We start from the raw sequence: 12,988 nt of genomic DNA, 5'->3' as shown, positions 1-12,988 counted from the left end.
AAAAAAAATTTAAAACTTAAATCCAAAATAGAAAAAAAAAAAAAAACATTGCTAGGGGCAGCATAGTAGCTAAGTGAATAGAGCACCAGCCCTAAAATCAGGAGGACCTGAGTTCAAATATGGCCTTAGACACAATAATTCTTAGTTGTGTGACTTTGAGTAAGTCACTTAACCCCAATTGCCTCAGCAAAAAACAAAACAACCAAAAACCCCCATTGCTATGTGCACAGCAGACCATAAAGGAGGATTCAAAATATAAAGCAATAAATTTTTATTTCAAGAGATCCTATATAATAAATACCACCTATATATACACACACACATATATATACATAGGTATTTATAATCTTACACATACATATGCATATATTTTCATATACATCTATTTAAGACCATAATATACTTGTTTGTCCTCTGTTTCTCTGAAGGTTGATGATATCTTCCTTCATAAGTCCAAGTCTTTCCATTTTTTCTAAATCCACCCAACTTTTCATTTCCTTTATCACAGAAATATTCCAACTTTATACTGTCTTGCTATTTCAAAATAGTTTAAAACAATAGTTTTAATATAAAACAATAGTTTAATATAACTGGCATATAATATAGTTTCCCTCTTTTCCTCTTTTGATTAAGTTTATTTTAGTTTTAACTTTTCTGTAATCATGATTACTATCTTTGCTTTTATTTTATCTGATAAATTCTATTCCTGATGTTTGTGTGCATTTGTTTCCTATACTTCCTGATTCCTCTGTTTACTTCTACTGTTATCTTGTCCTCTTATCACATAACCCATTCCCTCCTTGGAGAAGCCCCCCCCCTTAATTTTTCTCTCTATGTTTATTCTATTAATCTGTACACTTTATCCCATTCCTATTCATACCTATACCCTTCTACCTTCCCATTCTATTCTCTCACCCATTTTTTTCTTTATAAATTGAAAAGACTTTTATTCTCTTCTAAATGTATATGTTGTTCTCACTTTCATCTTAATCTGATCTGATTAGGATTCATCTAAAAATTCCTCCCCTGTCATCTCTCCCCTCCTTATTCCTTTGCCCTTTTCTTTCTTTCTAAATTTAGAAGACTTTTATACCCTTCTAAATATATATGTATTGTTCCCTCTGTAATCATTTCTGATGAGAGTATGGTAGCAGAATTACCAGTCTTCCTCCCTCATCTATTTCCTCTGTGTTTCCTATAGCATTTTTTTTTTTTTTAGAATCATATCATACATGGTTCTACCCCAATTTTTTTTTTGAACTACCCAATTACTAATGACAATCTTAGAATGAGGTTTACATTTCCATGTATAAAACATAAACCTTTTATGCTTATTGATTCCCTTGTAATTAGTCTTTGATATTTACTTATATTTCTCATTGATCTTGTATGTCAAATGTTCTATCAAGTTCAGGTCTTCTTAGTTACAAAATTGTGAAAGCACAATTCCCATAATTGTGGGAAGGTACATTAAGAAGATCTTTGAAAACTAGAGAGCAGATTCAATCTTGATGGTGATAAGGAGCCAAAGACTTGATTTAATAAGGGAATGACATGGGCAGACCTTTGTTTTAGGAACATGCTTTCAATTCCTGAGTAAGGGAGGGACTTGGAGTAGGGAGTGATTTGAATTCTATTAATGAAACTGAGAGTCTGTGAATCAGAAAGGGAGAATCCTTCAAATCAAGAATATAGCTTTTATAACAAGAATGAGAGTCTTTCATATAATTTAATTTCAGCACAAAGTTCAGATTATTACTATAAATTTATAGAGGACTAAGTCTAGAAAATCTAATCCATATAAGTAGAATACTCCCCCTAATAGTTTATTTATATGTAGTCAGAGCACCCTCCAGTGGCAAAGTATATTCCTCAACCACTGACTGATTAATAAGTAAATAATTAATCAATTAATTGACAAGTTGTTTCTTTGGCGAATGATGTGGGCGGGCATAGCTTCAGTGGCACTAGGACATATATGCCAGCACCAGTCCTACTTATCATCAATGCTATTTTGTGCTCCATGATAGAATTGTTCTGTTTGTTTTACTGCCCAAACTTATTTTGGATTTTCCTTCTCAGTGACTGGAGTGGGGATAGCTCTGAGTTGGGTAGAATGTAGTGGCAATCAATGGAGTGTTTTGGGCTACTGGAGTATACCAGAAGAATTGGGGGCTGAAGGAGATGGGAATCGGTGGAATAAATAAAGACCAGAATGGAGAGGGTTTGAGTCTGTCGAGAAGAGGCAAACCCTGAAAATAGCCACAGTTGAGAGTAAGTGGAGGCAACTCTAAGGCTTCCCCTTCCCTCCATTCCCTCAAAGCACTTAATGAGGAAATTCCAGTGACACCTACAACTTGTCAAATCTATTCATTTTGACAGTATGGGAAAAAATGTGAGGGAAAGGAGAGTACATTTAGTTTGTTATGATCCTTCAACTTGTTCTTTAAAAGACTTTTACATTATTGTCTTAGTATTGCTGTGCTATTTTATTAATTTATTAATTGTTTGAATAAATCAAAAGATCATTAACAAAATCAATAAGTTGTTAAATCTTATGATTAAAGGATCATGATGGTGGAAGGGTTTTAAGTATGGAATAGAGACTCAGAGATCAGATATGAAAGATGTTTCCTATTGTTAGTAATTTTGAAAACATATAGACTGATAAAAACCTGGGAACCAGTTGCAGCCATGGAATCAGGAGAGAAATTTTACTTTGGAAAGATGATGGGATATAAGGTTGTATCCCGCCCAAACCAAAATTCCATTAAATTATCCGTAATTGGCCAATATCATATTACACCACTCTCCTTGTATTATCCCAAACATATTCTGTGAGGCTACACTGAATAATTAAGAGGTGTGACCTCTACTGATTCACTGGCTAACACCCAATTTGATCTGGTTCTGTTCTACTATACTGTAGTATCAACAGGGCACAGGCCAGGACAAGTGGTATTAGTTAAGTGACTGATATCATTATCAAATAATGGAGTTTAAATGAGAACCAGAATAAGAAAATAGTACGTTTTTAGGGTGCTATAATATGCTCTCTGGAAGGGTCTGTGTTGCAGCTCTAGGGTTTGTGCACAGCCTGCAGATGTCTGGGGCTCACTGTGCTTCCACAGCACAGAGGTAGGTGGCTGAGTCTCCAGGCTGGGCGCTGGTGATGTGCAAGGAGCTGTGGCGCTCCTTCATGCTATACCTGGATGTCAACCTTCCATTCTGCTTTTCCCCTGAAGTTAGGTAAAATAGGGAGGTGAGGCCTTGTCCAGGGTCCTGCCTGAACCACTGCAGTTGTTGGTTAGTAGTTTCTGTGTAGCTGCAGTTGATTGTGATGCTTTCTCCCTCCTGGATCTTCAGGGACTGGGGACTCTGCTCCACCTTCTGCAGGCAGCTCACCCCTGGGCAAAAAGACAATGTTAGACATAGGTCCCTGGCCATCAGGTCAGCACCTCTCCTCATTTTATGTCTATCATTTCCACAAACAGCCTGCAAGCCCCATTTGCTCGGTTCCTGACAATCTTTGAGCCCTTTGAGTAATAGCTTCTGGCTTGTCCTGTCCCCTGTACAGAAACCCCTTAACTCACAGGCCAGGTGAAGACACAGGATCAGCAGTGAAGCTCCATATCCATAGCGTATCTCCACCTCCATCACCAGGGTCAGTGAACAACTAGTCCTGGGTTCTGGGAAATGGATCCTTTAGTGACACTTCTTAATGTAACTAGTATTTTTCACTCTGTGACATAGGGTAGGCATTGTCAGCCTGAATGTTTCTCCAATCAGCCTGCTTTGTCACTTCACACAATGTAATCATAGATGCTCAGTCTAAACACTCAGCTGAAGGTAAGCCAGACAAACGCAATGTTGCCCTCCTCAGGCCATAGATATTATATTTCTGGGGCAATAATCCCTATTCAGAATTTATGAACATTTTGGGCAGCGAAATCAGCATATTTCTGTTCTTTCTTCCAACAAACAAATCTTTAATAAATGCCTATTACTGTTCTAGATAGAAATGTTCTGGACAAGCTATGTCTCTATTGGAAGTGTGATGAATTGAGATGCACGGGAATGAATAGGGTAGAGGGTGGAAGGTGATAGGGACAAAGAAAAGACACAAAAAATATTAAAAAGAAATTAGGGAATAGAAGAGATATCAATTGGGTTTAGAGAGTCAAGGCAAATGTCATGGAAGAATTGGACTGTTAAATTCCACCAGAGATGTGTGGAAATTGAAGAGGGCTATTGAATGTTTGGGGATGATATGAACAGAACAATTGAAATGGAAACTTATAGGATGAAAATGGGAGGAGAGGATAGAGAAGTCTAGTTTATCTAGCCCATGAATCCTTGAAAGGAAGAAATAGTGACATAAGATTAGACCAATAGCTAGTGGCCAATTTATGGAGGATCAGGAATTTAAGCTTTACTCAGAAAACAATGGGAAGCCACCTGAAGGTTTTTGAGAATAGTTGTGACATCATCATAGTAGAACATTATGAAGACCCTACACATAAAATAATTAAAAGCATATTGCTACAAGGATACACTTGTATTGCAGGACAAGTATTTGGACATCTATTAGAAGAGATAAAGATCTGACTGAATGAAATAAGACTTGAATGTAATTGAATGTATTGGACAAAGGACAAGAAAGAGTTTGAAATGACTCTTCCTATCACTGCATATTTATCTTGCAAATGGTGGCAGACTTATGTGGTAGAATTAGATGGTACTTCCTGTCCTCAGGTTAATTCAGGTCTAGCATGAGGAATTCAATTTGACTTAAATGTAAAATAAGCCCTATCAGTAATCAATTGTAAAGAGGTTGTATTGGGCAGCTAGATGATGTAGTGGTTAGAATGCAGGGCCTAGATTTGTGAAGATTTGAGTTCAAATTTTTGGCAAGTCACATAATCTCTCTTTTCCTCAGTTTACTCTTTTGTAAAATGGTAATAGCAATAACACCTACTTCCTAAGTTGTGAGGATCAAATAAGATAAAAACTGGAAAAACTCTATAAATGTAAGTTGTTCTTGTTTATGTTGTTGTCTTAAAAAAGTTATTGTACATGCACATTAGGTATTCCAAGTGCATATTTTCATGGTCTAGTGAAAAAAAAATCTTCCTTCTTCTGAGTGGGAGAAGTGCTGTGGAAATCTTCATCATCACAATGTCTATCAAATTTATGAAAGTAATTGAAATAATTTCTAGAAAGAAATTCAGTTTATTGTTGATTCTCAGATATGCTGATTGGAACTTTCAAGAATTTGGAATTCTAGGAACATGCAAGTCAAGGTGATTACCAGTATCAAAGGCCACAAGGAAGTTGTGTATCCTTTAGTTATGTATTCCATAATTAGAGATAAAATTCAGGTGCTGATTCTGGAAGGAGACTAAGAAAACCAATAGCTTTGCCAACTGGAATCTCTCTTGGGCATGGAGACTTTGGTCTAGTTTTATCCCAGACTAGTTGGGAAGTAGGCAAAAAATAACTGGAAATCACTTTGGGGCAAATTGCATTTCTAAGAATAATGGGAACTAAGAAAGTTCAAAGTCTAGTTCTAATCATGTTTTCACTGAACTGTAAGGGTTTCTATTCTTGAAAGCAAAAATAATTCTGAGAAGGATTCTGGGAAGATGGCAGAGTAGGTCATAAAATTTCAGGATCTCTAGATTTCCCCTACAAACAGAACAAAATTGCAAAATTGCAGGGCAATTATAGACTGGTAAAAAAATCAATACTTGGGGCAGAACGGGGTCCTCCTGTCCAAGAAGTCTGAGAAGACTGAAGAAAGACCTCAAGATAGGGATTAATTAATATGAAGCATAAATACTTCCAGGCTGACTCCACAGAAGCAGCAAGTGGAGAACCCCGGGACAAGTTGGGTTTGGCTGGAGTTCAGTTCCAACCACAGAAACTTTCACTTCCTCTACAGAGTGGGAAGTCAGGGATCTGAATCCGAAAAGACTGAAGGAACCTCTGCTGATCAGGAACACCAGACCAAGCTGTGCTGTAGAGATGCAGCCCTAAGCAAGAAGGAACTAGTACATCCAGTGGGGCAGGTATTCCATTGGCTGTGGGCACTTGCAGGAGGATGGAGCTTTTAGTTTGAGGTTCCAAGTCAGATAGGAGAGTTGATGTGAAAATAGAGGCACCACCTCCCCACCACAGGATTAGAGGGGCTTACACTAATACTTTTCAAATAAAAAAATGAATAGACAAGTAATAAAGAACCCAACCAAAGAAATTTACTATGAGAATAGATTTAAAAAAGTCATCTTTTGAGAGATAGTAAAGTAAAAAAAGCCTCTTTTACCTCAAAGAGTAACATTATATGGCTACTTGCCCACAAAGAATTTATAGAAGAATTCAAAAAAGACTTTAAAAATCAAGTGAAAGAGATTGAGGAACAACTAAAAATATCATCCAAGAAAAACAAGAATATTATGAAAAAAAGTGAATCAATTAGAAAAGGAGATACAGAATCTTAAAGAAGAAACTAACTCTTTAAAAATTAGAATTGGGCAAGGGGAAACTTGTGAAGCTACAAGAGACCAAAAAATAACAAAACAGAATATAAAGAATGAAAAAATTAGAACAGAATGTGAAATATTAAAAAAAAAAAAACAAATCTGAAGAACAGATCAAGGAGAAAAAAATATGAGAATAATTGGATTACCTGAAAGCTGTGACCAAAAAAACCCCCCAAAACACCTTGATACAATAATGCAACAACAACAACAACAAAAAAAAAAAAAAACAAAGAAAATTGTCCTGGAGTGATAGAATACTTGGAAAAAATAAAAATAGAAAAAAAAATCCACTAATCACCACCTCAAAGAGATGCTTTGTAGAAAGCATATAGGAACATAATTGACAAATTTCAAGAACAAATTTCAGATCAAAGAGAAAATTTTGCAAAAAACAAAACAAAAGAAAAAAGGCAATTCAAATATGTTGGAGCTAGAATTAGAATTGTACAGGACTTAAAGTAGTCACAATAAAAGAATGCAGATTCTAGAATAATATATACCAGCAATCAAAAGAATTAGACTTCAGGCCAAAAATATCCTATCCAGCACAATTATTCATAATATTGAACCAAAAAATGGACATTTAATGAACTTGCAGATTTTCAGCCCTTTGTTACAATCAAACCCAAACTTAATAGAAAATTTAACACACAAGAGCCAGTATCAAAGATTATTTTCAAAGAACTCAACATAGACAAATCATTTATATGTTGGGCATGGAAATGTATACCATATATTTAAAACTGACATCAGTAATTGGGGAGCTCAAAAGAAAGGATATGTCTATAGAAATCTATACATTTATAGAGACTCTATAAAGATTCTATAAAGAAATAAGGAGAGAGGGAATAGGATGAGTTAGGATATAGAAGGATATGTAGATTTATGGTGGTGGGACAAAGTGTATAGATTAATGGGCAAGGGAAAAAGGGTAAGGTTGAGTATAGAAAGGTGTATAGAGTAATTGTAGGGAAAGAAGGTATGTAGATCAATGGGAAAGAGATAAAAGGAGGGGACAGAGTATCATAGGATAGTATCATGGGATACAGAAAAATGTTTAAATTATTTGGAGTGGGATGATTAAGATTAAGAGGAATTAAGAGGGATGAGACAAAGAAGGAAAGAAAGGGTGGAGGGAGAAGATAAGTAAGGGATTGATGAATGTGGGAAGATTAAGTAATAACAAGGCAAATTAAAGAGCAGAATTAAAAGTAGAAGAGTTAGCAGAAATAGGAAATAAGAGATATACATAAGCACTACAACAAGGATCAGAAGTAGAAATTATTAGAAAAAAAGGAGATTATTAGTCATTTATCTTAGAGTAAGTTTGACTTTGTCATTGATCTTAGACCAAATCTTAGACTTATAAAGATTCAATCAAGAAAGAAATCATTATATGTCATTCATATTAATATTGTTTTAGATCCATGTATGAGTAAATGCAAATGTATACATTCATGTTGATTTTTGTATAGAGGGTTTTACATATATATTTGTGTATAAATATATATGTATATATAAATATATCTGCTTAACTGCAGTTGACTTGGGAGAGATGGGAGGATGAAAAGGGAAATAATAAAGTATTTTTTTACTTTATTAATAGATAATAAAGTAAAGAGAATAAAGTTAAAAGTGCACACCAGAGAACAAAAGAATAACCTACAAGAAAGCAAAGAAAAAATGGATACTCATGAATATAATTTCCTCCATTATTATACATGCTTTCTTGAAATGGAAATTTATTGTTATAGATTTTGAATCCCCCCCCAATGTTCTCTGGGCACAAGACAATGTTTTGTTCTGTTTTTTATTTTCCTTCTTCTATTCTGCTTTTTTTTTTCATTTTTTATTGTTTGCTTTTTTCTGATTATACACGTACATTAATTTTTAAAATACACATTTCTTATGAATCATGTTGAGAGAGAAAAATCAGAACAAAAGGGAAAAGTGTGAGAGAGAAAAACAGAAGAAAAAGAAAAAAGTGAATATATCAGCTGTTGATTTACATTCAGTATTCTGTTTTTTCTTTTAAAAAAACCAGTGAAAAAAGTAAAAAGAAGAAGCCATTCAATTAAAAAATAAAAAAAAATTAAAAATTCGGATACTTTTAACTGTTCTTATTTAAGTAACTTCATATTTTCTACTAGATAGTTTTTGTTGTTGTTGTTTTGGTTTAATTGTTATTCAGTCCTTTAGTTTCATTAGTGTGAAGAACATTGAGACAGTCCTGTAGTAATGAAGATTGGCATATGTCCATAATTTTCAATCTTTTGGGGGAATTTTGAAAGAGTAAGAGAACTGCTGATGTTGATATAGGGGATGTTTACCAGTCTTAATGATTCTGAGAATAGCCTTGGAATTAGAAAGATATGAATTCAAATGCTTTCTGAAACATTTACTATGTAGATTATTTAATATTTCTCAGCTTCAGCTTCCCCATATGTAAAATAGGGGTAAAAATAGCTCCTTAAGAGCCATTGTGAGGATCATATGAGATAATATGTGAAAAACACTTTGAAAACTTAAAACATTAGGGAAATTCTAGCTATGATGTTGATGTTTGGGTCAATTTCCCCTTTTTCCTACTATTCTTATTAGAATTAAAGAAGGATTAATCATTTTAGAGAGATAAAAATTAGGTGGGCAACTGGAAATCTGATATAAAATAATTGGAACAGAAGAATTCAAGAGAGAAATGTTAATAAGTGGGAGGGGTGAGAATGGCAAAGTCTATCAAGACCTAGGGACCCACTGAGGAAAAAAGGGAGTCTAGAACTGCCCATTTTTAGAAAAAGATTCCTGCTGTTATGATTCTGTCTTCAATGTTAATACTCCTCCTAATACCTCCTCAGAAGGCTGAGTTGAAACTTGTGATCTCTGGAGGAGAGCATATGATGGTATATTAATATCACTTAATATTTCTATGTCAATGATGATAAGGAATTCAGAGAATTCTATAGAACATTCAAAGCCCTTTATCACTTGGATAAAGTAGGAGTGCAATGTATATGGAATATTACGTATCCTAGATTACTATTGTGTACTGTGTTTGTTTCCCCTCTTGGGTGCTTTGTCATAGGGGATGTTCCTTTGCATAGAGGTAGGTACAAAGAGATATTATGTAGTCAAGATGATAAAATAGCCATTCAATAAAGAAAAAAAAAAGAATATGAGATCCACCTGCATCCTCAGATTTCCTTGGCTTTTTTTTTTTTTTTTTTACTGCTTTGTAGTAACCTGAAGATGATCAGAACACAAGGGATAAAACCCGATCTTGGATATATGTAGAAATATAATTAAAAGATTCCCAGTGGGGATCTAGAAAGAAGACAAGTTTGGGAGAAAAAAGACACAACAACTCCCCCTGTTGTACTCTTCTAGGGAGTACGACTGGGCTCCAGCTACAGGGTTTGTACACAGGCTGCAAGTGCCTGGGGATCACTGTGCATTCACAGCACACAGATAGGTGGCTGAGTCTCCAGGCTGGGAGAATGTGATGTGCAAAGAGCTGTATCGGTCCTTTGTGCTGATCATGAATTTGAATCTTCCTTCCTGTTTTGTCCCTGAAGCCAGGTAAATTAGTAAGGTGAGACCTTTCCCAGGATCCTGCTTGTACCACTGTAGGCTTTGAAAATTTTGGTCTGAATAAGTGCAGTTGATAGTGATATTCTCTCCCTCTTGGACATTCAAAAATGGAGGATGCTGTTCTATCCTCTGTTGGCAGCTTACCCCTGTGCAAAAAGACAGTTTCAGATGCTGGAAAGTAGTCATCCTTTTTACACGGCTTTCCCCATCCTCTGCTCCCCCCATTCATTCATAGAAAGCCCACAAGATTTTTTCTAAAGTCTTTCCTTTCCCATTTAGAATTTTGGGAAATGTCCCCCTTTAAGATCTTCTATAATGTTTTGGGGGGAACAGTGAATCTCAATTTTCCTATGCCCCCAACCCTGAACTCACATTTTAGCAGAAGCCATATGATCACTAATGAAGTCCTTAAGGGCATCTCCATTCTCTCCCTTGCCTTGATCAATAAGAACTCAGGTCTGATACTTAGAATGCACACTAGTAGTTTATACTCAAGGTATCTTTCTTAAATGTAAATGTTTGTTCTTTTCTCATTTAACCAGGAAGCACCAGTGATGCTTCAATCTGGCTGGCCAATCAAAATGTCATCAGTTATACATCACACAAGAATCCATTCACAGTCAGATAGATCCTCAATTATAGGCATTTTTGCCCATGGTAGTCTTTCTCCCCTTATGATCAACTATAACATTTTAGGACAACGAAAAAAATTCACTAGGGAAGATTCCTGATTACAGTACAAAGCTTTCAGTACTATCCTTAATATATAAAATATTTTGAAATCTTTGAGGACTTCTTAGGATGATAAGATCATAGATTTAGCTCTGGAAAGGACTTCATAAACTATCTCTTCTACTTTTATTTTTCAGATAAGGAAACTGAATCCTGGATTGGTTGTGACAAACACTTGAAGTCCATAGTGACAGCTCAGAAATGGGATTTTATACAATATCTTGGGACTCCAAGTCCAAGACTCTTTCTATTAGTCATTAAAAATTTATTAGCTACCTATTATGTTTTGGACACCGTATTAAAAGATTGAGATGCAAAGAAAGCTAAATGAAAGTCCTGGCATATAAAGGGAGTCATAGTATAATGGGGAGATCACGAGCAAACAACTATATATATGTAGATTTCTATAAATATCTATGTATATCTATTCCATATATCTATATATAACATATGTATATGTGTCTATATTCAATTTGAAATAATCAGCAGACAGAAATCAATAGAATTAAGGAAAAACAAAAAAGGCTTCTCATAGAAAGTCAAATTTTACCTGGGACCTAAAGAAAAATAAATAAGCCGGGCAGCAGAGGTAAGGAGTATATTCAAGAAGTAAAAATGTCAGTAAAAATGTCCATATTCAGGAAATAAAAACCTTTGTAAAAGGTACAACAAGGTATAACTAGAATACTCAGGTGATAATTGTCAGTAAAGAGTTTAGATGTGTGAAGACTAAAAAACTTTGGAGGGAGGGAGTCACCTTATGAAGTTCTTTGAAAGCCAGACAAAAAATTCAATCCTTGTGGTGGGAGCCACAAGATTTGATGTAATAAAGGATATAATTAGGTTAGTCCCGGGTTTTAGAAAGATCACTCTGATAGCTCAGTAGAAGAGATACATGGAATAGGCAGAAGTTTGTGGTAGACTGACCCTCCAACAGGCTATTGAAATAGTCCAGGGCCTTCCTCACAGTGGTGACAGTATCAGAGGAGTAATGGGGGCATATGTGAGAAATATTACAGAGGTAAAATTGAGAAGACTTCTAATTCTTTATTTGTATTGATATCTCATGGCATGTTCTTCATCTCTTAAAAAAAATAAACTGTAAGAGGAAATAGCAAATTGCCCAGAAAAACACCAAAATAGGGCCATGAAGACTCAGACATGACTGAAATGATTGAACAACAACTCACAGCATGTTCTGAGCTATAGACCTGTGAGGGGCACTTAGAGGCAATAAATCTGAGATGTTTCTTTTCTGTCTTGAAGAAATCATTGTGGCTTTAAAAGTGAAAAGGAAGCCTGAGAACCCAGGCATAAAGTTCCTGTCCCAGGCCACACTGGACTCTGGTTGAATTTAATTGACTAAGAAGGAAGTAGACTCAATTACAAGAAAGGGCTATTCTTCCTATTTCCATTGGGAGAATAATTCACTTTAGGAGAACTGTGGCAATGGCCAGAGACTTAAAGAGAACAAGACCAGAGGTAGGGAATATCAGTGAAAGACGGTGCCAAATCTTTGGGCTTCCTTATCTGTTTCTTTCAACTGTTTGCTCAACTCATCTCAGTAGGATCTAAAAATGTCTAAGCAGACCTATAATCCTATGGTCCTTCCTTTTCCTTCTTTTATTCTCTCCTGTAGCTCTATCTCCCAAATGTTGGAGAAGGGACTTCATTAGGTGAAACAATTTCATTTCAACTTACTATCAAAAAGCCTTTTCTATTTAGATCACAATTTTGTTCTTTTGCTGTGGTAGCATTTTATAGTTACTTTAATTGAATCCTCTTAATGAAACAAGTAGTTTGTGAATCAGAGAAATCTCTTCTCTAAATTAAGAATATGGCTTTTATAACAGGGTTGAGAATTTTTTGTATAATTCAATTTTTGCACAAAGTTCATATTATAATTCTAAATTTATACAGTACTAGACTTGGAGGTTTCTAGTCAATATAGGAAACCTCCCCTTACCCCCTTTCATTTATATGTAAGCAGAGCACCCTCCAGTGGCCAAAGTATATAACTCAACCACTGGCTGGTTAATAACTAAATAATTAATCAATTAATTGACAAACTGTTTCTTAGGTGATTGCCCTTATGCATGGGTGATTGCCCCATCTAACTAAACTTA

At 35.2% G+C, this 12,988-nt stretch overlaps 1 gene segment (V, D, J or C); it reads right to left on the bottom strand.

Annotated features, from left to right (window-relative positions):
* Positions 1 to 3,114: 3,114 nt before the first annotated feature.
* LOC127546862 (T cell receptor alpha variable 21-like) lies at positions 3,115 to 3,722 on the bottom strand. The segment is given in 2 exon segments: positions 3,115 to 3,407; positions 3,594 to 3,722. Coding segments are annotated over 2 exon segments (357 nt in total).
* Positions 3,723 to 12,988: the final 9,266 nt, after the last annotated feature.

Source organism: Antechinus flavipes, chromosome 2, assembly GCF_016432865.1.
Source record: "Antechinus flavipes isolate AdamAnt ecotype Samford, QLD, Australia chromosome 2, AdamAnt_v2, whole genome shotgun sequence".
Taxonomy (NCBI): domain Eukaryota; kingdom Metazoa; phylum Chordata; class Mammalia; order Dasyuromorphia; family Dasyuridae; genus Antechinus; species Antechinus flavipes.
The sequence above is the reverse complement of the archived record's forward strand: the minus strand, read 5'-3'. Positions and strand labels throughout refer to the sequence as shown.